We start from the raw sequence: 26,771 nt of genomic DNA on the forward strand, positions 1-26,771 counted from the left end.
AAAAAGACCGGTTTAATTTACTAAATGCATCGATTTGTAGCGCTGAACGCACTATAGTTTCGCGGTATTATTACAGATGGGGCAACTGTTGCTGAGAGATTTGTCCTTTTTTATATAAATAAGATAAGACAGACGTTTCAAATATTAAAATGAACTGAAACCCGATTTTATGCATATTTTGTTTAATATTTGATGGTGAGTTTGGTTTATTTTTTAATTTAATTAAATATTAAAAGATAAATAGTTTTCAATCGAGCCAAGGCTTAAAGGTAGTTTTGTATTTCGTAACGTTTGACTTCCCCAGAAAGGATGATTTCCGTCGATCTTAGAGTTAGAGGTCAGGCCGGGTCATCCTGGGGTCACATAGATTTTAACGCGTGATTAGGCTTAAGTAATCTGGTTGATATCGTTATGTAATTCTAATAATTAAGGAACTTTCTCAGGCTATTAGATTTTAAATAGAGAAGAAGCCAACCTTGAAAAACTATTTGGAATAAAATAAAAAAACGTTTCAAGCAATCGTAACTTGACTAAAAAAGAATAATATTGCCCCGAGGGCCGGCGAGATGCGAAAAATGGTCGTGCCCGAAAGAAATACGCATTTCTTTTTTTCAATGAAAAGAAAAGTGAATCCCACAACAAGGACATCACTAAGAAAAAGAAAAAAACCAATGCCCAAAGCCAAGATCAAAGATGGACAAAAAATGGAAATGCTGGAACTGCCTCTTTTTCCATTAATATCACCCAAACTACAAAAAGAACTTAAAGATACACCAAAATTACTGTCGCCTTGGGTCATGGGAGAACATCTACATTATGGGTAAGCAAAACTTTATTCTACAATTGATTACAATACAAAATAGTATGAGGTTATTTAATTCGGCCCTTATGAATGAATAAGTGCGTGTGATATACCCAAGCTCATAGTTAGGCCTATATTGTACTACAATATTCTTGGAAGAGATGAACATATTCCCTTACTACAGAGTTAAGATTTTTGAGCCTTCTTACCTAATACTACCGCAAACAATAGTTCCCTTGGGTCCCGAAAAATGGGAGGGGTTGCCCATACAGCTTCAAGTCTATTCTGTTAAATCACAAAGTGAAGAAGGAGTTCTACTCCAACCCACTGTTTTTATGCCCTGGGCGAAATATCGTTTCTGTAAGATTGAAGAAGGGATAGGGTCCATCCAGTATAAAGAAAATGGCCATGGATTTCTTGGCATCCACGCATGGACGCTTTTAGGCAATTTTAACAGAGATTGCACGCGCCATTCGTGTAGGGACCCATTCATAAGGTTGGTAAGGTTCAAGTAGAGGGGGACGGACCCACACGCGTCTCGCGTACGTCCAATCTATATCTTAACAATAGGGATGGAAGCCAGGAATTGAGGGGTCACGCTAAATAACAATGGAAAAGGTCAATTATAAATTGGCACCAACGTATATCGCGGATGTTATTGTTACTCAAAATGTCTGGACGAAAATTAAGGTACTTCGTAATTATACTTCAGACCAAACTCATTACGGACAACTTATCGCGTTTTTTTAGTTTCTTTTAAAAGGTTTTTATGGGTGTTTTAAATAATCCTATTGTGTAAAATGGTTCAAATATACCTCTAAGGTAGCTCACGTTGACTCTTTAATCGTCGTATATTTAAACAATGGAACGTGAATGGGATTTTTGAGAGCACGCATGCCAAGCTTCTGTGTTTCCTACTAAGCCTTGTATGTCCTTCGAAAACCTAAACTTAGCCAATAGAGTATCGGGATGAGTCAATATCCATGAATATGAATTTTAGTGTCTTTAACTTAAAATTGAAAAAAGTTATGACTTCCCAAAGTTTATGTAAACCTTATTATGTCCAGGTATGGTTGATCTAGGCCCGAGAAATTGGTACCTTTGAACAGATTGCAATTTTACTTATCATATACTCTTTAGCGTTTAAATTTGCCCAAGTAATTAAATCGTTCAATAAAATAAGTCAGAAATTTAAATACCAAATCAGTTCGTTTTTTTGACGCGCTGTTATTGTAACAGTTCACTGATTATTCCACGCATAATTTTTGCGAACGCGTTTCGTTGAACTAAACCATGCAGAAACTATTGTCTGCTTATTATAAGCGAATCCCTTTAATTATATCTACAACCCCGTGTCCGCGCGTCGAACGTAAAAACAAACGGTTAAAATTTCCACGCATTTCACCTGCCCATACACCAACCAACTTGTTAATATATACCCCCGCGTGGCTCAAAATTAGAGGTGGCAAGGGAGCCTAATCCCATTTTGATTCCCAAAAAAGAAAAAAACCTCATAACGATGCAAAGAGTATCTATGCCTACTTCTTTTCTGCTTTCATACGATTTATTCAATCATGCCATGAATAATGAACCAGGTAAATTATTAACAGCGAGATCGGTCTGTTAAGAGAGCTTAATTCCCCTGTTTTTAAGGGGGCTAAACAATATTTCATTATTCTTGAAACGATGCAATAAATTCGAAAGTCCAGACTACTTAGGTTAGGTTGCCTGATGAAAAAGGGGGCATTCTAAGGGTCGAGATGCAGGGGCTACCGTTTTAGCATATAAGGATGGAGGGAAGATGGGGATGCTTTTGAAAGTTCGCCGGCACCGCGCCGAGAAATTATCCCAGAGAGAAAGAGAGATGGGAGTCAAGAGAGCGCAGCTTCAGAGTCTAGGAGCAGGTGGAAAAAATTAAATAGTCTCGCTCCCTTAGCTCACCAAAGCGTTTAACTCCTACTGCCCATGATAGGAATAGCTTTTTTATCCAAGCGGAAAACCAGTGGCCGTTTAAATGGATACCAAAACAAATCCGTTTTAGTTAAAATCCGATACGCGTGTATTTGTTTTCGGCAATACTGTTATAGAAAGAGAGTATTTTGGTGGTGGCCTTCTTAAGTTGTTTACTGAAAATTTCATTTGGAAATTGGAAACTAGCCACATTTCTGTAACCACGTGAAAATATCTCACTTTTGGCAATCAGTTTTATTGATTTTTCTTATTTTGATTTTGATTTAATCGGTAATGAATTTTAAATTTGCGTCTCAATCCGAGTTTCTCAAATTTTACCTAATTTTAAATATAATGGTTTTGTTTTAACTTAAAATTAAAACAGCATTAGTCACATAATTATTAATTAATTATTTATTTAATTACAAAAGAAGTAGAGAATATTATATTTTAATTAAAGTACCCTGCGAGATTATTGATCCGGTGCCAAAACATCTATATACATTATGAGGTTGTTACCTTAAGTCGCGTCACGAGAAAACCTTGAATCGATAAAAAAAAATCTGCCAAAACCAATTTAAAAGTTTTAAACCAATCTGAAAAATAAAAAAAAAAAAAATAAAAAAAATTGCTTTTTGGATGGAACCATTTTGGGATTAACATTTTTTAGCATCTTCCGGGCATCACGATTCCAAGTCGATATATAATTCAAGAATCTATCTAATCATGATGATGACGTTTCCATCCTTCGTTATACCTCTGTCCATGGTCCGAAATTGCGTTTTAAGATGGTTTCTTTCGACTTATACTTCGCACGTGTCGCGTGGTGAATTCGTTTCGTTCTCCAACTTATCCGTTTTGACTTTTCTCATTAGTGATGTCTTTTCTCCATCCCCCCTGGTTATCCCTCCCCTCTTTCTCTCTGGTCTCTTCATCTCGCTCCATTCTCATCCCTTACGCGAGTTGCCTATCAATAAGTACATTGTCGTGGATAAAAATTGAAAAAGAAAAAACAAAAAAAAAGAATTAAGAAAGAACGATACGAAATTAAAGCTCAGGACGGGGGGGTTGATATCAAAATTGTGGGAAGTCAGTCTCTGAAATTACGTAGTTGGTATTATATGGTTGCGCGGTGCTTTCGTTCTTAAAAGTAATGGTAATATCGTAAAGGGGAGGCTGGTTTACGTAAGATCTATCTAACTTTTTGGCTTCCCCCCTCCTAAAATTTTGAAAATCCACACGCGGCGGGCCGGGTCAGACCTATAGCGACGAAAATTTTAACGTTGATCCCCTCGGGGAGTAGGGTGGGGCCATTGGCGGTGCCAATCACCTGCCGCTAAGAAAAAACTAGAGCCAAGGACTGGTGCTGCAGCGCAGGGGTCGGATGCGAAAAAAGATGGACCCAGAGGCTGGGCGCCACTTCGGGCGTCTTATACACCACTTCGAACTCGCTGTTGCCGCCGATATCCCTACGGCTTTCTCCCGCTGGAAAAATAGATAGCCCACGCTCGCTTGAAGTCTTCGAATCTTTCGGAGACCGTCAGTTCTTCTCTCCTCTCTCAATCCGACTATACTCCGTCCGTATCGGATCGAATTAATCCCCCCGCGACGTAACAACCGAACAGGTTCATCTGGCTCCGCCGGGATCTACAATATTTTATCCGCGGGCTGGACCATCATCCCCAAAAAAGACTCTTCATGCACCATCCTTTTTCCGAACCTTATTGGCGCCAACGCCGAAGGGGTCAAATCGTTTAATATAGAGCAATTAAAATGATATTTCCCCGCTCGACTTTGGATTCGGAACGAGAATTTTTGCATCGTATAAACGAACCCCATCGAAAGTGACAATGTTGTTGTAAATTGGAATTTATCAACGAAACTGATTTGATTTGATTTGATTTCAATAATGACCCGACGCCACCTCTTTGACCTCTACTTTGAGTTTGACCTCGCGAAAACGTTCGGAGAAGATATCTGAGCTAGGAGGATAAAAATAATGAGCAGAGAGTGGGAAGACAGAATTTTGACCAAATTTAGGATTTTAATAATCGCCTTATCGAACTCTTTAAACGAAAAGACTTGATGATCGATGATGAAGAATATGACCTCTTAAGTGATTAGTTTTAAACCAAAGGATTATCGTTAAGTATCGTTTATCGCGTGTATTCGTTAATTTGACTGTTAATTAATAAACGCGAGAGAATTAAGAGAATGGAGACGTGCGTTTTAATTCCGTCCGAATTCAGTCTAGTCCTGATACCCTCAACGACGGACGCCAACGCCAATCGACTCTACGAGATGGGCGTCCGAATCTGGAGCAATCAAACGGTGGCCAAAGGACGGAGGTTCTCACCTTTTCAAGGAACTATCCGTCTCGATAGGCTCGAAGTTTACAGTCTTCTTGACGATAACGACGTGAGTTTTCATGTATTTTCATCATCACTTTGACGAGTTGCGTTCATCCACCCACCTACCCGCGCACGCTCTCTTGTACCATGCAGCTCTTTTCCGGTACAACCCCGGGGTAACACCTTTAGGGTCATTCCGCGCACGAGATTCGTTATGGTCTCTGTATATATATTGATCTGGTTTGAATTTAGAATTAGAATCCGAGCCGCCTCTTCTACTTCCTTTTTCTTTTTCTTATTCTTAATTCAATTGAAAGTGTAAGGGAGGACGGACGCGCGTATCTGAGTTTATGTCACGAGATAGTGGATAAATATTTGTATGGAATTTATTTGCGTTGGATAATTTTGAGGTTTAATTGAAAAATATGGAAAGGTTTTGCGTGGATTGTGAGGTAATATTTATTTATTTGTTTTTCCGAGGCATTAACTTTTCTAGGAATATTATTTTATTCTAAGAAATATGAATTGCACTAGACGGTTATTTATATTTTGAAACGTTGGTCATTAATTTTTAAATGAATGAAGTATATTGCCCATTTTTAAAAGTGTCCGCTAAATAATAATTTTGAGCCGATATGCGCCAATCAAAACATGGGTTTTAATTTTACTTCATTTCGTTTTTTGCTATAAACGGCCCGGGGAAAGTTCTTAGTTATCTTCCACGGGGCAACATGCCACTGATATTAATACTATGTAGCATTGCGTGACAGCTTAAACCGCAACCGAATTTTCCCAACCTACATGTCTAAAAGCTATAGCTCCCCAAATTTCAAATTTTACATCATTTGCTTTTTTGCTAAGTTAAAACTGATGAAAATTCTCAGTTATGTAAATCTTCCACGAGAGAGCATGCAACTGCTAATCCTTCGTAGCATCGCGTGACAGCTTAAACCGCAACTTCCCAATTTACCCAGCCAACATCCTCCCCAAATTTCAAATTTGAAATTTCTTATCAAAAATCTGCGATATCGTGAACGAAAAGACATTACATTACGTATACGCTATCTGTAACTTTTTTCAAAATACAACCTTCCTATAGTAGTGTAGTTTCTCCGTCTGTCAGAAACATCGCGCGGTCAACCATCTGTCCGAAGAAACTCCCTCACCATGAATCCATCTTTCGTACACGATAAAGAAAGTATATACGGGAGTCCTTTTCTTTTTATTGGATTTTCATTAAAAGAGACCCTCGTGTTACGCCATCCGCTCCGCGTGATAAACTAGGTATTTTTTTCGGATGAAGTAACACCTTGATTGAAAGGCGGCGTAGATGGTATTAGAATGCTGTTTATTTTTGTTTGCCTTATGCCTTTAACTTCAGTTTATTCTCAAATTGAGAAAAATCATAGAGACAATATAAAATGAAAAGTGCATATTCTCTTAAAGCTTTTGAGGTGTCTTTGGTGACAGAAAAAGTCCAGATGGTTTCCGAAAAATTCTAGTTTTAAGTCATTATATATTTCACGTATTTACTATATCTTTCGCGCCTTCCGTATTGCTTTTTTCACCACTTATCTTCCGGTTTGTCTTTTCTCTGTATAGATGAGGGTCCATACGTCCCCGCATGAAACATTTTTCTCAAGGTTTTTAATCTTAATTTTATTTTCGTGAATATAAATTACCGTTTTTATATCGCGGTGGGGTTCTATACCGTCACCGTGTGTTTTGTGATGGGGCTCGAACGGTTATACGTTAAGAGCCTTAATTACAGGGGCATTTAATTGTTTAATATTACGGGAAAGGGGCCAGAAAACCGCGTAAAGAGCCTTTTAAGATGTAGTCGTATATTAGTTGGCGAAATGACAAGATTATATGGTGGTTTTGCTGTACGAGGGTTTAATGGTCTTGATCTATAAGATGTTGGCTTAATATTACCCATAAATCACCTTAGTGGTTTTTACCAAAACTTAAATTGCAATATAGTTAGTTTTTATTGATGAATTTTCTGCGTAGTTATCTCATATTCGAGGATTTCGTATAAATATCTTTATACTACATGCAGATACCGGCGAAAATTGTCTAATTATACAAATTAGATATTATCTAATAGTTGAAGTCAAGAATATTCTCTTCTGGCCAACTAAAATACTCAAAAACAAAACAAGCTCTAAATATTTTGCGAATTCGAGCAGCTATAGATAAGAAATATAGAAAGATTCAGTCAGTATCCCCCTTTAGGCGTGCATGAGTATTACCTTCCGTTATAGCTGTTCTTTACCAACGAGGCTTAATCTCTCTATTACTTAGGAAGTCGTATAATTCTAGGGTCAGTTTTTTGAGATAAGGCTAACCAGAAACCTCTAGTTAAAGAAGTAAGTAAATGCGGTGTTACGTATAGGATCGGGTCCGACGGGTCGATATCAAAAAGGTATAACTCTCTGTTAGACTGATAGTGTTTTATCTCTCTAATAATCCTCCTAGACCATGCATGCTTTTTCTTCAACCTTTAGGCCTATTCCTCTGGTATAGAATGGCACAAGTAGCCTATACTATATCCAAATGAAAGCGCTGTTTTGTGTTTGACTGTCGAAGCGGAACGCGCATCTTACAGTCAGTCTGCTCTTCTCATTCTTTCTCTCCCCATCATTTGGAAAAGAAGGTTTTTTACATTCGTTACAGCGCATCAGCTTCTCCGAATCTATAGGCCTATAACTAAAGTAAACTTAAGTGATGAAGAAATGAGCGCGTGTCGCCGATGCTCCAGGTGGATGGAGATTCTAAGCCGTACTTATTTCGTGCCTTCTTCTTTTTGTTTAAAATATATATATGTATATTTCGACTTCTTTTTAAGTTAGTCGGTCCCATCACCTGTCTCCTCGAGCTAAAAAGTGAGCTGGACATAAGCCCCCAATCTTCAATATATACTTACTATACTTTTCTTAGTAAGTCTTTGGTTGCCCGGGAGATCTATGGATGGGAAAGAATGAATGAATGGGGTTTTTGGCAGAAGCCAGGCGTTATTAACACTATATGGAAACAGAATATTATGGATTTTATTTCATACTTATTATTGATGAATATGATTTGTTAATACGAATGTTTAGCGAAACTGTTTACTTATGAAGTAAAATTTTTATTTGGCATGCAGCTTCGGCACCGTTTCGGTTGTTACGAAGAGATCCAAGAAGTTGAGGATCAAAAGGTTCGTCACTGTAACTGGATTCGTTTCCTACGTTTTGTCACATCACCGCTCTCGCTGGACGTCAATATGGTAGCTGTCCGAAGCTTGGACGGCGACATTTTTTACGAAACAACCCGGACGGTGGAACCCAACACCGAAATGGTTGTCTTCTACGGTGACGTCTCGGCGGCGGACAGACTCTCGCCTTTGACCTCTACCCCAGTCTCTAGTCGCTACGTCAATGTTACATTATGGCGCCAAAGAATCGAAGACAGTCCATTGGATTTGTCAATGTCTCTGGTCACTACACCACCCAATAACAAGTCATCCTCTCTTCGTTCGTCTTCCACGGACGTCTCCTCTAATTGGACCAATTCCTCAACCAGCGGCTCTAAAATTAACAGCAGGTTTCTAACCCTCGATAAAAGCGTAAGTTGTTTCTTTTTTCTTTCATATAGAGTATATACGAAATCGCCAAGAGACTAATCAATATATCAAATTTTTAATATCTCCTATTTATAGACGTTACCTCAATCCGAACCTCGTAAGAAAGCCAGGGAACGCACGTTGCTACCGTGTTCTTATTGCGGCAAAGCTTTCGACCGACCTTCCCTTCTAAGAAGGCATATGAGAACTCACACTGGTAATTACACTGACAATTTTCTTCTTCATTGCCAAAAAATCTGGCGCAATTTTGTGATAATAACAGTCATTAACAACCCCGTAAAAATATATCTTTAACACGGCGATTGAAATTTTAAAATCAGATACGAAAATAGATATTTAATTCAATATTTTTTGGAACTTAGAAAGTAAACGTAGGATGAAAATAGGTTTTTAATTATGAAAATCTTATATTGAATAGGCGAAAAACCTCACGTTTGCGACGTATGCGGCAAGGGTTTTAGTACGTCGAGTTCCCTAAACACCCACCGTCGAATTCATTCGGGCGAGAAGCCTCATCAGTGTCCCGTATGCGGTAAACGTTTTACCGCCAGCTCAAATCTCTACTATCATCGAATGACGCACAACAAGGTAAAGAACATTTTCATTTTCATTTTGTATTATATTATATTTCAATTCAATTCGAAGTAGATTAAGCGAGAAGTTATGGTTCATAAGTTTATAAGATATGTTCCCATAAGTATTACACTTCCTATATTCTTCGTAATTATGCTAGAGACTTACTGATAGCTAGTTCTATGGAATTGAAGTCCTATACTCGGTAATAGGTCCTATTTAGTCTGTATACTAAGCCTTTGATAGCGCCTTACCAGGCGTCTCTTTACCTTGAAACTATGACCTACGTCACTTCATGACAAGCTTCAGTTTGTAACCAGACATTAACAAACTTATGGTGAACATATCTTATGAACTTATCCGCGCCGCGAATTTTGGAGCCGTAATCATAGTACCCTAAATCTTGATTTCCGTTAAACCAATTCCTTTGATAACTCCGAGTTTATTTACTTTATTTCTTCTCTATTATGTCATTATCACGCGCGGGGTCGCGTAAGCGTGGCACGCGGCGATCTCCCTAGCTTACCTAATAACCTCCCCCTTATGTATCAAAAGATTTCTTTCATAGATGACCCCCAACCCTCTTTTGCGTTCACTGAATCGTTTAACAGCTAGTTCACGCTCCGTAGTGTATGTATATATTGAAACTCGGGATTAGGTGGGCCTAATTTGTGTAATTCTGTTAGTGTTTTTATACATACGGAGGGTTTTAACATTGACGCGTGTGGTCGATTATGACTCGAGTCACAAACCTCGATGCTTAATTCTGTGTTGCGTTTTAGAAGTTCTTAATTTAAAGTACAGAAATTAATTGCCAAAACTTCATAGCTTTTTCTTAGTAACCAAGAGGGGAATTAGGTATTTACATCTATTACTATACTATATATACTGTATACTTCTGTCGTTATATATATGGTTTTATACGATTTTACTCTTAATCCCTGTAACTGAAAGGTATGAAATTGATTTGGGTATTTTACCTTCCGTGTAGAGCGGGAACTGCACGGGGACTTTTTTTTTTAAAGTTAATTCTAAGACTTAATCGTTTATAGGGGTTAATCGAAATGATACCTTTTTTACTTTTTTATTAATGCGCGACGCGGGTAATTTTATTTAATGAATTTTTACGTATAATCGTTAAGTAAGGTTGCGCAAAAAATATTTTCTTATTGAAATCCGAATCGAGGTTATATAGATATAGTTTTAGCGCTATTACCTACATCAAGTAATTTACCGCGCTCGATTTTAGTGGCTTAGCTAAATTGCGATTTTTCGATCAATTTAAATTAATGTGGTTGCCATAATAAAACTAGATTATTTTTGCCACGTTTGTAATTAACTGGTATTACCCGTATTAAGGGTGAATTTTAATGATTGATTTTTAACTAAATTATTATCTTATTCTTAATTGATTACGTATTTTATAATGAAGCTTAACTATTATGAAATTTTAAAAGCTAGCAAAATGAAGCTGTTCGATTTGGTCAAATAATTCTGGGGTACTCGGATGTGTTTATTTAAGGATGAAATCACCAATTTGTTTTTTAACTAAATGGTTCTCTATTATTAATTGATTACTTATTTTATAATGAAGCTTAACTATTATGTAATTTTAAAAACTAGCAAAATGAAGCTATGCTCGATTTGGTCATAAATGATTCTAGGGAACTTATATTAGATTATGTTCACGTGTTCAGGATGAAATCACCCAATTAGTTTAAAGAGAAATACGATGACTTAAATTCTTATATTAAACCTAAAAATTTCTCAAATAATTATGATAATACGCAACTATGCTTTTAAAAGATTAAACCACGATATAGGTGGTCACTAATCAAAAGAGAATTTTTCTTTTTAAAGTCGTTGAAATCTCGGTAATGCGAATCTCCCGCCAAAAAGCCATTTGTGGCTATATAGCTCCATAAAAACCTCTATACTACACGGGGAAACAAACGGTACCGCCAACAAATAAGCCAAATGAAAGAAAGCTCGCTCTTTCAGATCATATTGAAAGTCTGGATCCTAGAGAGCGCATGCAGGTATCTTACGAGAGGTTCGTCACTCTGAAAATAAACTTAATTGTATAGTTGCCTTCGATAAAACTATTAAGGTGTTTCTGATAGGTATGGCTTTAAATTAAAGGGTGTATTCTTTAGGTGAAATTGAGTGAAAAGTGTCAAAGAACATGCATGGGGTCTACGGAGATATGTGCTACCAAACATTGATTGGCCACACGTGTTGAGTAAGACAATTCATCCTTCAATAGTCTACAATCTAAGAACATTATGGTAGCTTTATCTATAGCAGAATTGTATACTATTAAATGGGTAGAAGCGTGCCTACGCTGCCGTAGTACATGTGCGACTATTTCTTTGGTATAGGGCCAATCAGTGTTCATTAGCCCAATCTCCCTAACTAAATGTTGTAGACCCCCATGCTTTTGACCCTTTCCCCTCGGATTGACCTCAAGAATACACCCTTTAATTCATAGCAGACTTATCAATGTCCATGCAAAGTTTAATTCAAAACATATAGTACGGAATCAAAAATGTTCTACTGTCGAACCCCTCTGTACACGACCCCAACCAAGTATGCCGGGTTTTATTTTAATCGTAAAAAATAACGCTAGCCACAAGTTGAAGTATAAGGTAATCTTTGTAAATCACTGTAATGCCTTAAAAGATCCCGAACCGAGCGAGCGAGAGAGCCAGTCCGAGCTTTTTAAGGTAGTTCTTTGGCGACTTTACTGGTGTTTTGTTCAAAGACACGTCGTACTAACGCGCGGAACGCAATTTCGCGATATTTTTTTCCTCCTCTCCGCAATAAAAAGGGACTTGCACCATCAGTCTATTGTGCTTTGAGGTTTTTTTGAATAGATGGTTAGAGACCATCCATATACGCTTGGCTGAAAAAACTATCCAATAAATAATTCCCGCGCTCAGGTAAAAACTACGGAGGAAAAGAAGACTCGGTTTGTGGCGCTCGACTTCGGAATCTCGCTCTCCGAGGCTGAGCTCGCGATAAAACAAAACGCTAAGCCGGGTGCATCTTTGGGTTTAATCTGTTTTGACACGGGGTACAAAATACGGTTTCCCCTTAATACATAAATCAAGAGATTTCTAACCTCCAAAAAGAGGAGTTGCATGACGCCACCGAAAATGTATTACGGAAAGAAAGATAGGTACGAACTTATATTGCATTGCGTGTAAGGCATAAGTTCATAAGATATGTTCCTTCCATAAGTTTGTTAATCTCTAGTTACAAACTGGAGCTTGTCATGTAGTGAGTGAGGTAGGTCATAGATTCGAGGTAAAGCGAAGACGTCTGTTGAGGCGCTGTCAAACTAAACATTAAGATGGACGGTGCAAAACCGAGTCTGAAGTTAATTCTCGTGTCGTTCTCGAACTATAGCTCGCATTACGAAGTATCGGTAGTATTATACTTATGGAACATATCTTATAAACTTATGAGTGAAGGCTACTTTGCCCGACGAAGGTACGTTTCTTAGTGTGAGAAATGGTTTCAAATCGGGTGTTGATCTCTAGTTTTTTGAATTCGCAAAATTCGAATTCGGTAGCTTTTCGCCTCGATTTGAAGTTTAGATATACCTGTGATTTTTCTATAGAAATAAATTCATTCTGGAATTTTTGTAAGAATGCTAAAAGCATGGTTGGGAAGTTAGTACCAGCACCGGGGTTCTTAGGTAATGATATCAAACGTTGAAAGATCTCCATTCAATACAATACTAGAGATTGAAAGAGCCGATGAATTTGTCAAAGGAAAAACCCTTGGAGCCAAATACCGAATTTGAAGTATAAAAGTATACGAAAACATCTTATTTTGTAGAATATCTTCGGGTGCTATAGCCACTCCCAGATCTGTATACAATGTATACGAGTACTATTTGACTCTCTTAAAATATATTTTTAGAGGGTTAGGTTGGTTGAATTTTTGCCGCGCGGAGAAAGTTAAAAGTTATCTTTTGGTCATTGTAGTCTATAGATATAGATTTTCTTTTATTACCGTTTTACGTAACACTTACAACAGCAAAAAGCTATATAGGAATTCCCATGAACTCGTAGCCCGAGGGGTGACAGGGTCACGCCACGCGGGGAAGCGATACCCACTCAATGCATCGCGTCCTTACGTAAGATCCACCGTCCATCCTCTTTTTTTATGGCTTTTAGATCTAGAGAAACAGTTGGAATACGCTAGAGATGCGCAAGTAACTGTTCTGTTCTGTTCTTTGTCCAGCAGTCAAAGCCCGGGAGAATTATAGATGTTTGAAACTAAAAACCATTTGAATCTTCACAAAGCTATATCTGAATTCGTAAAAATACTGCTATCGTTTCTACGATTCTATTTATAGGATAGTTTCAAAATTTCTGTAACATGTGACGTAGAGTTGAAGCGATAACATTGTCGCCTCAGGTCAAATATAAAGCTGCATGGAAAAGTCAGGGAACCCAAAGATGTATATGCTTAAAAACACAAGGGATACTCGCGGAATTTGGGAAAATTTGATCTAGCGATGACCCTTAATTAAATTAGAAATGATTGTCTAAATTAGTTTCTTAATTAATTAAATTTAAGGGGTCAACCATAAAATACTCTGGACAATCATAACTTGAAAACAGCGACCCGGACTCCAAAATGGAGATAGGAGTTACATTTTCCACTCAAAATCGTGCACCCAATGAACACCCCGCTTAATTTAATTACACCCTGTATAAATATACCATATTTATCGATATACAAAAGAATAATATTGAAATGAAATTGAAAGAGGAAAATTAGAATAATATATAATATTCAAAAGCGGAAAATTCTATCTCGATCCGAAAATTAATAGTTGGTGACGCTGAAAAGTTCGTTGCCTGTAATGTAATATCATGAATTTATTCATTTATAACACGAATAATGAATTTATCTATGCCTTGAAATTAACTCTACCAATGAGTTGAATATCTGTCTTCGATAATACTCTTGGTAATTTCCAAAATCTGATGCCCAAAATTTGTTAAAAATGCTAAAGCCAGCCGCGAGAATTTTTTTTATTGGAGATTTGCGCGTGTTTTAAATTTTTAAGCGGTTTACCAGTGTTTCCCTGTAGAGGTAACCAAGTATTTTAATCCCGGTTTTGCTGGCAAAAAGGAAGGGGTCTTCCACATCTAGCTATGTATGATCGGCAAAAGAGAACTTTTCTTAAAAGATGATCGTGTGGTGAATTTGACCAAACTATAAATCGGTCGGTGTTAATATACAAGAACTCCTCTGGTTTTGCCCAAGGCAAGGGCGGACAAATTCAGTTTTTGTACTCATCTCTTTAAAACCTCTCTAGATAGATCTCTTCTTATACTTTGCTTGCGTAAAGATTTTTCAAAGGTAAATTGCATCGCGTAATCTTATGTTAAATTAAAAGATTCTTTAAGGTAGATGGATTTCGAACTGAATTGAACTCATATGAAACATTTTTTTATTAATAGAGTAGAGTAATCAGTTTGTGTGATAAAATGTCGCTCTAATTTTCTACTATGTCTTTATTTAATTAAAAACGAACCCCCATTTCATCAATTCGATTTATGTCCAGAGATGTATCGGGTCAAAGTTCACCCCCCTACAATATCTTGGCCGAGATTATTTCAATTAACAAATTTTTCGCTCATTTAGATCAGAAATAATAATAATTTTCTTCGATATAAATAAGAGTGAAAGATGTAGGGGTAAAACTTTGCCTTCCATATTCGCTTTTCGGCGCCTGCGTTGTAGGTGTTTTGGGTCCAGAGAGTGCGCAGAGATGGCAATGGATCAGCCCCTTTGTATGTCCCAATACTGTGGGTTGCCTATACCTCTTTCTTACATTGAAGAGACTTATTGTTTTAAATAGAAATTCGTCTTGAATTTTTCATAATTTTAACTTAAAAATACACAAAAGTAAATTTTGATGATTTAAAACCAAATTATGATACATTTTCCCTTTGAAGAAGCTCGGTCCGCGCTAAAAAGCTTTTTTTTTTATTATTTCTTCTTTCGTTTACGCAATAAGCCGACTTGGGCGTGGTTTACCCCACCTCGGTGGTATGAACCTTCTTTTTTTAAAAATATATATATGAGTTCCCGATAGAAGAAAATCTCAGTAAAACCATTATGGACTTGGCATTTTATGACCTGTTCCGTTTTAGCTTATTTACCGCGATATGTATACGTGGTTTGAGCTTAAAACATTTTTGTTACATAATTAAAAGACAGACCGTAATTACAAAATTTCACCACGTTTTATTGATTGGGATCTGCAAAATAAGAAAACAAAATTAATTCCGTAGATTTTTAAATGGGAATCGCGATACTGATGACGGAAGAAATATGTATACTAAACTACAGACCTATGAAATAAGAAAGACTTCAATTAACCCCCTCCATGTTAGTCAAGTACTGATTCAAACTGAACTGCTGCCATTTCCGCAACCTCTTGAGTCTTGGATAACCAAAATAATCTGACCACGAACTGCAAAGAAACAGAGGGGTTTAACACTCTCAGAATCTCTGTACACCTATTACGGATTATTTGTAATCATTTAAGCACTGTCAAGGGCAGGAAACAAAGATTACACGTAATCCCTTAAGTACAGTCAAAGGTACAGTCGTGTACACGGATTACGCTAAGTGACTGACCCCTCGAAAGAAATCACTTTAATGAAAACTATGTATACCACAATTTTATAAATTATATAATTATAAAACAATTTTTTCCCAAAACTAAATTTTCCCACGAGTGCGAACAAAACCTTGACTTTACCAAACGCGTTTAAGATCTAATGTTTCAAAATATTTTAAATGTTTTTTCATAGCATCGGTGCTTTATTATTCCCAGGGCCCGGTATGCTATGGTATGGTATATATTAGATTTTATCCGGCGATATATCCCTAGCTAGACATACTGAATAATTCCGACCGCGTATGCTACGCAACTTTTTATATATATTATACATATATATATTTTTTTTCGCTCTCTCTAAATATGACCCCGCCCCATACTATATACTTTATATACCAGCACATCTTCTGCAGTATAAGTTTAGCTTCAGCTTATGGCTTGGCAATTTTTTTCTGGTCAATTCCACTCGCGTAATATTGTCTCGCTTTATAAAACTCCTTAGGGCAAGACGCATAAATTATATGATATACAAAATACATTTTGCCATTTTAATTTTAATAATTTTTTTTTAATGCTAGCTAGTGTTTTGTAAAAGATAAAAGATGACTTCGTTAAGGGGAGGGAGAACATATCATTAAGTTATTTAGGCGAGTTCGGCTTCTCCTTCAGAAAGAATTTATTCTTGGAGAGGTTGTATTGACCTTTTTTGATGTATGTTACCTTACCTTGGTTAGATTGTGTAATCATGCAAGACAGGTCATTAAAAAGTTAAGATTTATTTAGTAGTGACATTTAAAAGTCGTGAAACATAGTGGACTGCATTATTCGTTAGCGCGAATCGTACTTCTGTTTCTATGTGCGGTTTCAATTCTTTATATCCAAGAGATTGGCCTATTCTTTATAGTCAATGTCTATTTACAAACTGCAAAGACAGGGGACTGTGGCACTACTACTACTACAGGGAAGGTCAAACTAAGAGCCCCATCGTAGATATCCATCATACGATGTGACTAAAAAGGGATAGGCAACCCTTAGTATTGGGACATACAATTTTGTTGATGCATTGCCATTCGTCTCTGCAGGCGCATTGTCATGATACAAAACCACTACAGCGCAGACGCCAACACCGAGATGGAATGTATGGTATTACCTCCCCCCGTGTCTTTCCCTCTATATAGTTACATCGAAATGGTCTATTAAATTAAATAGACCATTAAATTTTACATTCTTAGCTCTAGAGTTCAGTTGTGGTTACCAGTACAGGAGAGGATTTTGGGTTTTTGGCCCACCTCGAACCATTTTTCCGGTATCCACAACGGAAGAAAAAAATCAAACCCATAAAACACCGGATATCTTCAGTTTGCCGCGTGCCTTTTAACTTATTTACATAATTATTCTTAATTTTTTCATACTTAAATATATCAAAAAACATGTTGAACTTCTTCTTCATCGTCCCTCAGAAAAATAGAGAGGAAGGAACTCTTCTTAGTTCCCTTTCCATATTCATTTCTCTATTATATATTTTTAAAAAGATGGAGTAGAGTATTTAGGTATATAACAATTAATTGCCGGAAGGTGAAATCAACGCTCTTGTAATCGTTGTCGCGCGGCATTAAGACAAATAAAGAGCGCAACCGGAGTGTCTAGGGGGCCCCCCTTCAGTTTAAATTGAAGTAAAAAGAGCCGAAAAACTGGAAATCAGAGAAATAAAGACGAAGACGCGACTTTAATTTCTTTTAATAACATTTGTTAATTAAATTGCTTTCGGGCGAGAATATCCGACGGAATTGGAAATTTCGTCTCGTAGCCTAACGGTCGCCATTCATATTTATAAAAAAAAATTTATATAATGAAGTCGGGTAATTTTAGTGACAAGACAATGTGGATCGTACGTATCGTCTAAGACGCTTCCTCACGCGGAAAGCCGGAGACGCCACGCTTCTTTAATAATTTATTAATAACTACCCCTTAAAGTACGAATTAAAACGATGAAACTGGATTAAAAATTGCCTAAAACGATATTCGTCCCCCACGCCTTGAAAAATATATACCTTAATATAATTTGGTATTTTTTTTTTAATTTTATTTTTCATTCATAATCATTATATTCCTTTTTACTTGACTCTTAATGCGAGCTATTTTTAATTACAATATTCCTTACGTTTTCTGACAGGGAATATTGGGTTCAAGTATAGATACTTGGATGATTTTTATGGAGCCTTTTTGGTTTTAGTATGGCTTAAGGGTATTGGAATAGTATTTCGAACGGTAATGTTCCCTAGTATGATATTAGAGTATAGAATCTCTCTCCCTGATTCATCTCGGGGCTCTTCTCGATCCAGACGTTTTCCAAAACCGCCGCCGTCTCGACGTAATATTATGTAGTTTTTTTTATTTTTTTTTTAATTATAATTACTACGATATAGTATGGGCTTGTATTGTCGATCCCCCTGTTAATTACCATTGAAGTCAAAAAGAATTACCGCGGGTGTTGTTTCTTAATAGTTGTTTAGGAAAGTTTCTCTCTCGGTTTCATCCTTTGTGAGGAGGGATGCGGATGAATCTTCAGGAGAGAGAAACTTTGTTATTTAATATGATGAGGTATTCTTTAACGCTTACATATACGACTACCTCACGTGTATTGTAAGGTTTTTAATACAGTCATCGTTGCAAAGTAATTATGGGGGTTTAGGGTGCAATATTGCTCTTCTGAAAACATATAAAATCATTTTGGTTTGGAGAAAGAGATAGAGAGGATTTTTTAAGAATTTAATGAGATGTTACGAGGTTGTTTTAGATCAAACGCCTACGTGTACGGCAGGGCTACCTTTCAATATATGCTAGCTCTGAGAATTTTGTCAGGGTTACCCTAGCAACGATATAATTCTGTTTCCTTAATTGTTTTTTTCCTGAGACTATAGTTCATAAACGGTTCCTGCATGCACCAATCATATTCATATACCTTCCTGGTTAGCGGGTAAAGGCCATATTAATTAAACCAATTCAATTGATCCGAGTGTCCTGGTGTAAACTCTCTTCATCATATCATTTAGGTTCAGACCTGAAGGGCATGCCTAACAAAAATAATATTTATTGACCTAGGAAATGGCGGTCTTTCCGCACAGAGATGTACGATTTCCTGTACGCGAGCCAATCCCAATATTTCTTCTTAAGGCAAGGGCCCGTTTGCTGGCAGCGCAATTTTAAACGTGCATTTTGAATATATTAAAGTTATTTGGAATGAAATCAATAACATTTTTGATCGGGCTATATTATATAGTAAAATGATGGTTCCCGAGGCTAAGCGGAGTTCATCAATGGGATGTATATGGTATACTCGAGGGTGCGCCACTATAAGGAGATATATAGTCTTCCCCTAAAAGCGTTTCTAATTACGATTGGAATTTGATCGGGATAAATTATACAGCATCCCCTCGCTAACATCCTCCCTAGCACGCTTCCCTCTTGGCGTAGCGCGCGAGCTCAGGAAATTACAGTTAACCGTTAACGATTTCTTAATGACGAGCGAGTTTTAGTGGCCTCTTCTTCTTTTAATTGAAGATTTTTTTCTTTCTCCTTTTTCTTGAATGAATGGACTCGATTGGTATTTCCTCTCTCTTGTCTGAATTCGCCCCTTGGATACGAACATACACACTACGTATCGCAGGAAAAGCCTCATAAGTGTGGCCTCTGTTCCAAGTCGTTTCCGACGCCTGGGGATTTGAAGAGTCACATGTACGTTCATAGTGGCACGTGGCCTTATAAATGCCACGTTTGCAGTCGAGGATTCAGCAAACAGACGAACCTAAGAAACCACCTTTTCTTACATACCGGTAAGAATCTTTAATGATCAATTTTAAATTAACTTACTATATCCTTACTTACTCTATCTATCCATCCTTTATGCCTTAAGGGCTTTCGGTGGTCGCGCGATTTCCGTTTCTTGAAGCATCTTCCTTTGGTCGCGTTCCTGGATCGTCTTGAACGCGTGCCCCCTTTTGTTTTATTTTATGAATAGGCAATTTACTAACTTTAGGGTTTACCCTCCAGCTAAAACTTTAATTCATCTCGATCATATTTCTATTTAAAAAGAAAAACATCCACTCTTGTAATTATATGGGTGATTGTCCTAGCTCACACGCGCCGCATCAACCTATTACAAAATTTTCGTTTTCCATAATTTCTATTTCCCTTTGACCTTTAACCTTTAAATTCAAAATGAATATACATTGTTAAGGAGAATTCTATAATATCAGGGACAGATTTAATTTTAAAAGTAGGAATGGAGAACGGTTAGTATTTACTTCAGTTATTCCGACTCATAGCCCAGTATAGAGTCCTTCCCTCCAACACGTAACGAAAAGTTTAAATTATCTTATTGGCTTACTGAAACTACGTTTTGATGACGTTGCTGACGGGGACGGCGAAAAATACGTAATTCCCTTTTCCTTTTGTCGCTATGACCCGCCTCTTCTTTCATACTCCTCCGTCCGGGACTTTGACGCGCGCCCAGATTACTCTGTTCTCCATTCCCTCTTCTAAAATTAAATCTATCCCTGATAATATTGATTAAAATATTAATTAATCTGTTATTAAATAACTATAGAAACACCGAAAGAAAAGTGTAAAGGATGCAAGAAAGAGTTTCCAGTCGGTAGTGGTCTTATTAACTACGGTTTCTGCAAAGATTGCGGTGATTACTTTAAAAGACAAAGTATCTCAGTGTCGGCACCATCGTCACCGGAAACGACCGCGGGGACACCGAGACTGGAAGATACTGGCACGTGATCTCAAAAATGATAATCCAAAAAAAATTAATTTAGTAAACTATGTGCTCTAAAAAGAATCCATCCAAGCCCAAATAAACACCTTTTACCCCCATCTCTCCAACAACATTCCGTGCGCGCGAACGCTTTTGCGTTTACGTTTTTGTTCCAACAATTTTAAATGGTAAAAGTGTTTGTGCGTGAGTGAGTGAGTGTATCGCGTCTGGTAACGGATGAGGGCCTCGTTAATTCCGAACTTCAACCGCGTAAAATCATTAAGGATAATTATACCGAGTAATATCCGTCCACCTAAATAACAATTCAAGATTCTACCAAGAACAGTTTTATTATTAAACATTCTTCGTCGACCGACAATGTTGTGGTTTATACATCGGCGCGATACGGTCTGTTGTGATTCTTTTTATATAAATTGACACTTAAAAGCAAAAAAAAACGAAACATATTTTTCATACAGTTTTAACTTTAATATTAATAACGAGTCATCCATCACAAGTTGCCGTGTTTTTATAATATAATGATTTACAAATTGTATTATTATTATTTTTTTTTTTTTCAATTTGATATGTATCTTTGCACGCAGGAAGATTTAAGCCTATTTTAGGCCTACATTTGTCTTTTATAAAGAAATAAATTTTTGGACCAAAAACAATGATGCGGTGAAAGAATTTCTTCCCCATGCCCTCCTGGATCTTTAGGCAGGTGTCTTTGACTACTTCTTGTCCTAAGTGTAAAATAAGGAAATTAAACCACATTGAATTAAGTGACCTCCGATGACCTGAACTTATGGGTCCCTAAGTCACCTAACCTAGCTGGACCAGTTCAATTTTACTTATGAAGATCATCTTTAAATTCAGGTGTGTTTGACTACCTCTTGTCCTAAGCGTAAAATGGCGAAATTAAACCACCTGGTAGTGACCTCCGATGACCTGAACTTATGGGTCCCTTAGTTACCTAACCCCCCTAGCTGGACCAGTTCAATTTTACTTGTAAAAATTATCTTTAAATTCAGGTGTGTTTAACTACCTCTTGTCCTAAATGTAAAATTACAAAATTAAACCACATTGAAGTGACCTCCGATGACCTTTGCCTGAACCTATGGGTCCCTAAGTCACCTAACCCCCTCCCTCTGGACCAGTTCAGTTTTATTTATAAAGATTATCTTTAAATTAAGTTCTTTGTGAGAAACGATATTGAATGGTGGTTTCTTTTCCACCGGAGAGACAGAGAGAGGGATATAGTCAAAGAACCTGGTTTGTGGTTTATATCATTAATTACTGGCAAATACTCCCAAGAATTTAAGAGCGGTGACTTTCTTTAAGCGTACCGTAATCCTATCAAAGAAGGTGGAATATTTATATACCTTCTTTTAATATTTTTTAAAACGTCCAATATATTTTTTTTGTGGTTGGGTACTTGGGTCTTAGAAAGAGCCCATATAGGTCCTGGGAACGTTTATCGGTTCCCTCATACATCACTGCCAGCGTATAAGGAACGACCCAACATGTGAGCTCAGCTCATGGAGACTTGTTCTCATGTCATAAATGTGTTCTTGATTTTGATTTTTCGTTTACTCTCCGAGTAGGAATTTATTCAATTCAGGGGATTATAATATTTTGTGTAGTGTGTACAGGGTGTTTTGATAAGTCTGAAATAAATTAAGAGGGATGTTCTTTGGGTGCATTATTTTGCGTCCAAAATGTAACTTCTATCTATGACATTTTGCTTGCCACAAGGGACACTGTTTTCGAGTTATAATTTGATAAGTCTTTTCAATTAAATTAGAAATAATTGTCTAAATTAGTTTCTTAATTAAATTTAAGTGGTCATCCGAAAAACACTCGAATATTAACTCGAAAACAGTGGCCCGGACGCCATAATAGAGATAGAAGTTACATTTTCAACCAAAGAACATTTTATGGGAGACTTATCAGAAGCACCCTGTACAGTCTATACCGGTTCGGTGTAGGTAACAATCTATACTCTATGGAGGATATATAAAAAGTAGTTTTATTACAGAGCAAGTGACTGCTGTCGTCAAAATATGTAATCTTCGTGTTTACGCGCCTTTGGCTTGTGCGGGATTGAGGGTATGTTATAAGATTCCGTGACATGTTGGGTACTTTATTTTTTAGTTTTTTTTTCTCTTGGCCAGGGACAGTTGGTATCGTATCGGGCCTAAGGCCAAAAGGTGTGGTGAACGCTATCTGTGGTGCTGTATCTCTAGAAAACAATTTTTTTTATTTTTTTTTTAAGTAACATATCCCACCTTTTTCGTGAAGGGCCAATTATTGAAATATTTAATCAAAGCATGCTGATGGTACGTACGTTGGTATATCTAGTTCAACCACCTCACGCTTTTATGGCTTTGAACTTGAAATTGAACTACCTGCATCGAAGCGAGTTGGTGGAAAAAGTATAGATTTATTTTTAAGCTCTCCTTAGAAAGAGAAAGGTGCTTATATGAATTTGACACTAAAATAATATAGACGTGACACCTGGAATACTTACGGTACCGTGCCAGGAGCCTGTATTGACGTTATCACGGCAAAAATATCGTTAGTACACTATAGAATGCCCGAAAACGTCTTCACCTTTCATTCTTACATTAAATGAAGAAAAAGATTCTCTGTGTCACTTCTATTTATTGCCCTCCACGAAACTTAAAAAAAAAAAAATCCGAAGGCTATAGTGGTTGTATTTCTACTAACGCATGCGCATTTTGTTTATTAGGCTAAAAATGAATATGGCGGACATATTTCGGGAATAACGGTGTAGGACCTTAACATTAATTAGGCCTAATGTTAATTAGTCACGTTCGCCAGCGGTTTTCAACTTGCCTTATTAACCCGATCGCGCCATTCGACAATATTTCATAAAAATCCGGTTTTTAAAAAAAACCCAACGAAAACAATACAATGGAATCTCTATCAAAATCTAATCAAACTTGGCCCGAAGGTAAGCGATTTTTTCTTCTTTTTATTTCCATAATCTTTTGTTTAAATAGTCACCAGATTGAAGTTAAAATATCGTTTAAACTTTTAAAATATCGGGGCGGTTACTCGCCCAAATAATTTTTAGTTTTTATTGTTAAATTATTGTCAATTAGGTATTTCTTAATGTCTTTCTTTTACCTGGATTCACGGTATAAAACCAGTCACAATGTTTTGTGTCTCGTGCTGGTTCAAAGAGGTCACGTGCTTCCAAAGGGGGAGGGGGGCACATACACTATATTTTAAAGTGGTCTATAGGGGCTTATAGCTATTTGTTCGTGTGGTTCCAGTTAATTAAAGTTAAGGAAGGTTGTTTGGGTTGTGTCTTAGGGAAACCACCCAACCAGGTAGGTTTCAGTCTATTGGCATCTTCCCGCACACCGATTTAACACCTTTTTTCCTTAATCCCTGGTAATAATGGCCGTGGTATGAGCCTCTTTGGTAGTAATAAATTGGCGCTTTAACAAAGTTACCAGACGAGTTCGTTGGCGCCAATTTTTACACCATCCATAAATGGTGTTGGTCTTTTATATAAAAGCCCGATCAAAATCTTTTACGCTTGTCTTTTTATATGTATGGGAAAATTTAGCTAGTTTATTGATCAAATTATACCCCCTAATCGTGTATAGTTAAAGAGCTACTTAACGTTTAATTTAAAATTTTAAAGTTTACAAGAGAAAATAAATCTTAGACCCTCCGTTAGGAACTGCGATACCTTGGCTCTGAAACAGACTTGGAAACCAAGGTTTTTATTTAGATAGTGCGCTGACAAGTGTTGCAAGTCATGCATTTGTGAGGGCAATTCAACCGCTATCTACCACAGACTGAAAAGCTTGTAGTTCTATTCGATTCACTGATCGTTCAATTCGAAACCTGCAAATTTCTGGCAACCATGACGCGCAATTAGAGTTGAAAAATGGGGAGGAAATTTCTCCAGCTCCTTTATAACATACACACTTCTTTCAACTCCATTAAACATACTCCCTGCAAATAGGAAAATAATTTTTAAAAAATCCACACTTACGCTATATACCTTACCTTCTTACATATCACTTAAGAATCAATGAAAGTAGAGCTCTTCTAATGATGAAAGAATGAATGAATGGATACCCAAAAAGAATCCCACGATCTGTTTAAATCTGCTTTTGGGTTGAGAGAAAAAATGCACCCAAAAATAACGTACTTAAACGGTAGTAAACAACGATTAAGTCGTATAGTGGTCGTTGAGACGGTTGTTGAACTGTTACCAATGATCGGGCAGGTGACGAAGACCCTGCAAAAGCTTTTAAGAACCACCATGGCGCAGTCAGTATACCATCAGCTCATGGAAAGGAAATTTGTTGAATATAGTTTTGGCAATATATAATTAAGGCAATGATTCTTTCCCGTTCAAAGAGAGTTCTAGAAAAATATATATACACGATGCATCCGTAGCATCCTAGCACGCGATTCAGGTTCGCACGATGAATTATGCATCACGTGGGTTTTTTTTTCTTCTTTGGTTTCCGAATGACCACACCCCCCCGGCCGGGTTATAATTGACGCTTATGGCCCTTAGCTGAGCCCATATTTATAAATATGACACGTATATATATACGTAAACCGATTTCCCATAGTTATACAAAAGATATAAGAAGTTATTTACCATTTAAAGGGAGAGTAAAATAAGCTACCTAACTTTATTTCGACTAAAGTTATCTCAGAAGGGGATAATGGAAGAAGGATGACACTCTGTATCCTCGTAATGCTTATGTAACATGATTCTTCCCTGGTGATGTGCCCTTTTTGTTTGCTTTTCCTTCTCATCAAACTTAAGATGGGCATCGCTCTAAGGGCTGAATTCTATTAACTGTTTGGAATAGTAAATCCTCAGCAATCAACCCACAAACCTTGATCGTCTTGACGTGGGACAAAAATCCACAAGCGCATACACCTTGGCAAATAGTTAAGCGCTAATAGAGTTAGGATGAGGGAACTATTTATCGTGTACGTGATTCGGTTTAGTAACCTTGCTTGATGTTGGGAAGAACTTAGGGAAGAGTGACGTTACAATTGCCCCACTTTGTGGTACACTCCTCTCAAGGAGAAGTATTATATATACTTCTGGTTTCCTACAACAAAGGCAAACCCATGAAAATGTACAAGTACGACCGAGAAACCATGACACTTTATTTTGACTTTTACTATAGAGTTGTAATTAATTAGTGTCGGCTTCCCTTTAAAGGTAACTTAGGTAAGAGACTGAGATAATATAGAGTGGAAGGCGCTCTTATTTCAGTCGATTACATCTCTAGCGCGCATCGCCATGCAGTCGAGATTGCCAGTCCAGGTGGGTCGAAAGGAAGTTGGACGATCTTTCGGGAGGTTTTTAACCTATAAAAATTGATAATTTTTTAAGAGGGGACATCTTTTATAATATACTCTTGGTAGTTTTAGTTTTGTACTGGCAAGGCGGAACGATTTATTTTTTTAATATCACGATGTCTTCTGAGCGAATAGATTGTCCGAACGTCGAGCTATAATCAAATTCAGCACCTGCGTATGTATCCAGCGATCGCGATATACCATACCGGATACGATATATTTTAATCATCCAGGACAGTTTTCTTTTAAGGGGGAATTAATTTATTAGATCGAGGAGTCATTACCGGTGGCTCGTTTAATGATATTAGTAAATTAACGTATGCCACTTCCCGAGAGTTTTGGGGGCCCATCAAGAAGTGATATCTAGTTTATTAGGGAGAAGGTGGCCTAAGTATTCGCGCCGCGTCATAGTCCCAGTCCCCCTTTCAAAATACAAGGGGGGAGGGAAAAGGAGGCCGGGCTATTTCGCTGCCTCTCCTCAGTCGGAAAATACAAAGTAATTTTCGTCATTCGCGTCGCGCTGACGTGCATGAGTTTTCAAGAACCAATGAGATTCTGCTGGTTGTAATTTAGAGGCGGGGATTAACTCCGGACCTACTATACGTTTGGACTGGAGATAAAGCTGGAAATGTGGCGAATTTATACCTACTCCCTAATAAACTAGATATCAC

General features: G+C 37.3%; 1 protein-coding gene and 1 long non-coding RNA gene across 4 annotated transcripts; one reads left to right on the plus strand and one right to left on the minus strand.

Moving 5' to 3' along the window:
* The first annotated feature begins 4,067 nt into the window (after positions 1-4,067).
* On the plus strand, positions 4,068-21,395 carry LOC149661677 (uncharacterized). Its single transcript, XM_089843241.1, has 6 exons — positions 4,068-5,170; positions 8,252-8,713; positions 8,807-8,927; positions 9,150-9,319; positions 19,627-19,792; positions 20,566-21,395. The coding sequence occupies exons 1-6, from the start codon at positions 4,967-4,969 to the stop codon at positions 20,745-20,747; spliced, it is 1,305 nt and encodes a 434-aa protein (XP_089699367.1). The 5' UTR covers positions 4,068-4,966; the 3' UTR covers positions 20,748-21,395.
* Positions 21,344-26,771, minus strand: LOC149661678 (uncharacterized). 3 transcript variants are annotated; one of them, XR_016368970.1, is made up of 4 exons: positions 24,775-26,771; positions 23,072-24,720; positions 22,107-22,966; positions 21,344-21,467 (listed from the first exon to the last, which is right to left on the minus strand). It is a non-coding gene; the product is annotated as an uncharacterized LOC149661678 (long non-coding RNA). The 3 variants fall into 3 exon arrangements; XR_016368971.1 differs by lacking the exon at positions 21,344-21,467 and having other exon boundaries at positions 21,530-22,966; positions 23,072-23,183; positions 23,255-24,720; XR_016368972.1 differs by lacking the exon at positions 21,344-21,467 and having other exon boundaries at positions 21,530-22,966; positions 24,783-26,771.

The sequence above is a fragment of the Phalangium opilio genome, unplaced genomic scaffold, assembly GCF_054372755.1.
Source record: "Phalangium opilio isolate 3A_F unplaced genomic scaffold, DU_Popi_V2 ptg000070l_1, whole genome shotgun sequence".
Lineage (NCBI taxonomy): Eukaryota > Metazoa > Arthropoda > Arachnida > Opiliones > Phalangiidae > Phalangium > Phalangium opilio.

What these genes read in the sequence shown, in the direction of transcription:
- LOC149661677 (XM_089843241.1), top strand. Translation starts at nt 4,967, where the DNA reads ATGGAGACGTGCGTTTTAATTCCGTCCGAATTCAGTCTAGTCCTGATA. An exon ending in GCATATGAGAACTCACACTG is followed by an intron (nt 8,928 to 9,149) that starts GTAATTACACTG and finishes TATATTGAATAG; the next exon opens with GCGAAAAACCTCACGTTTGC. An exon ending in ATCGAATGACGCACAACAAG is followed by an intron (nt 9,320 to 19,626) that starts GTAAAGAACATT and finishes TACGTATCGCAG; the next exon opens with GAAAAGCCTCATAAGTGTGG.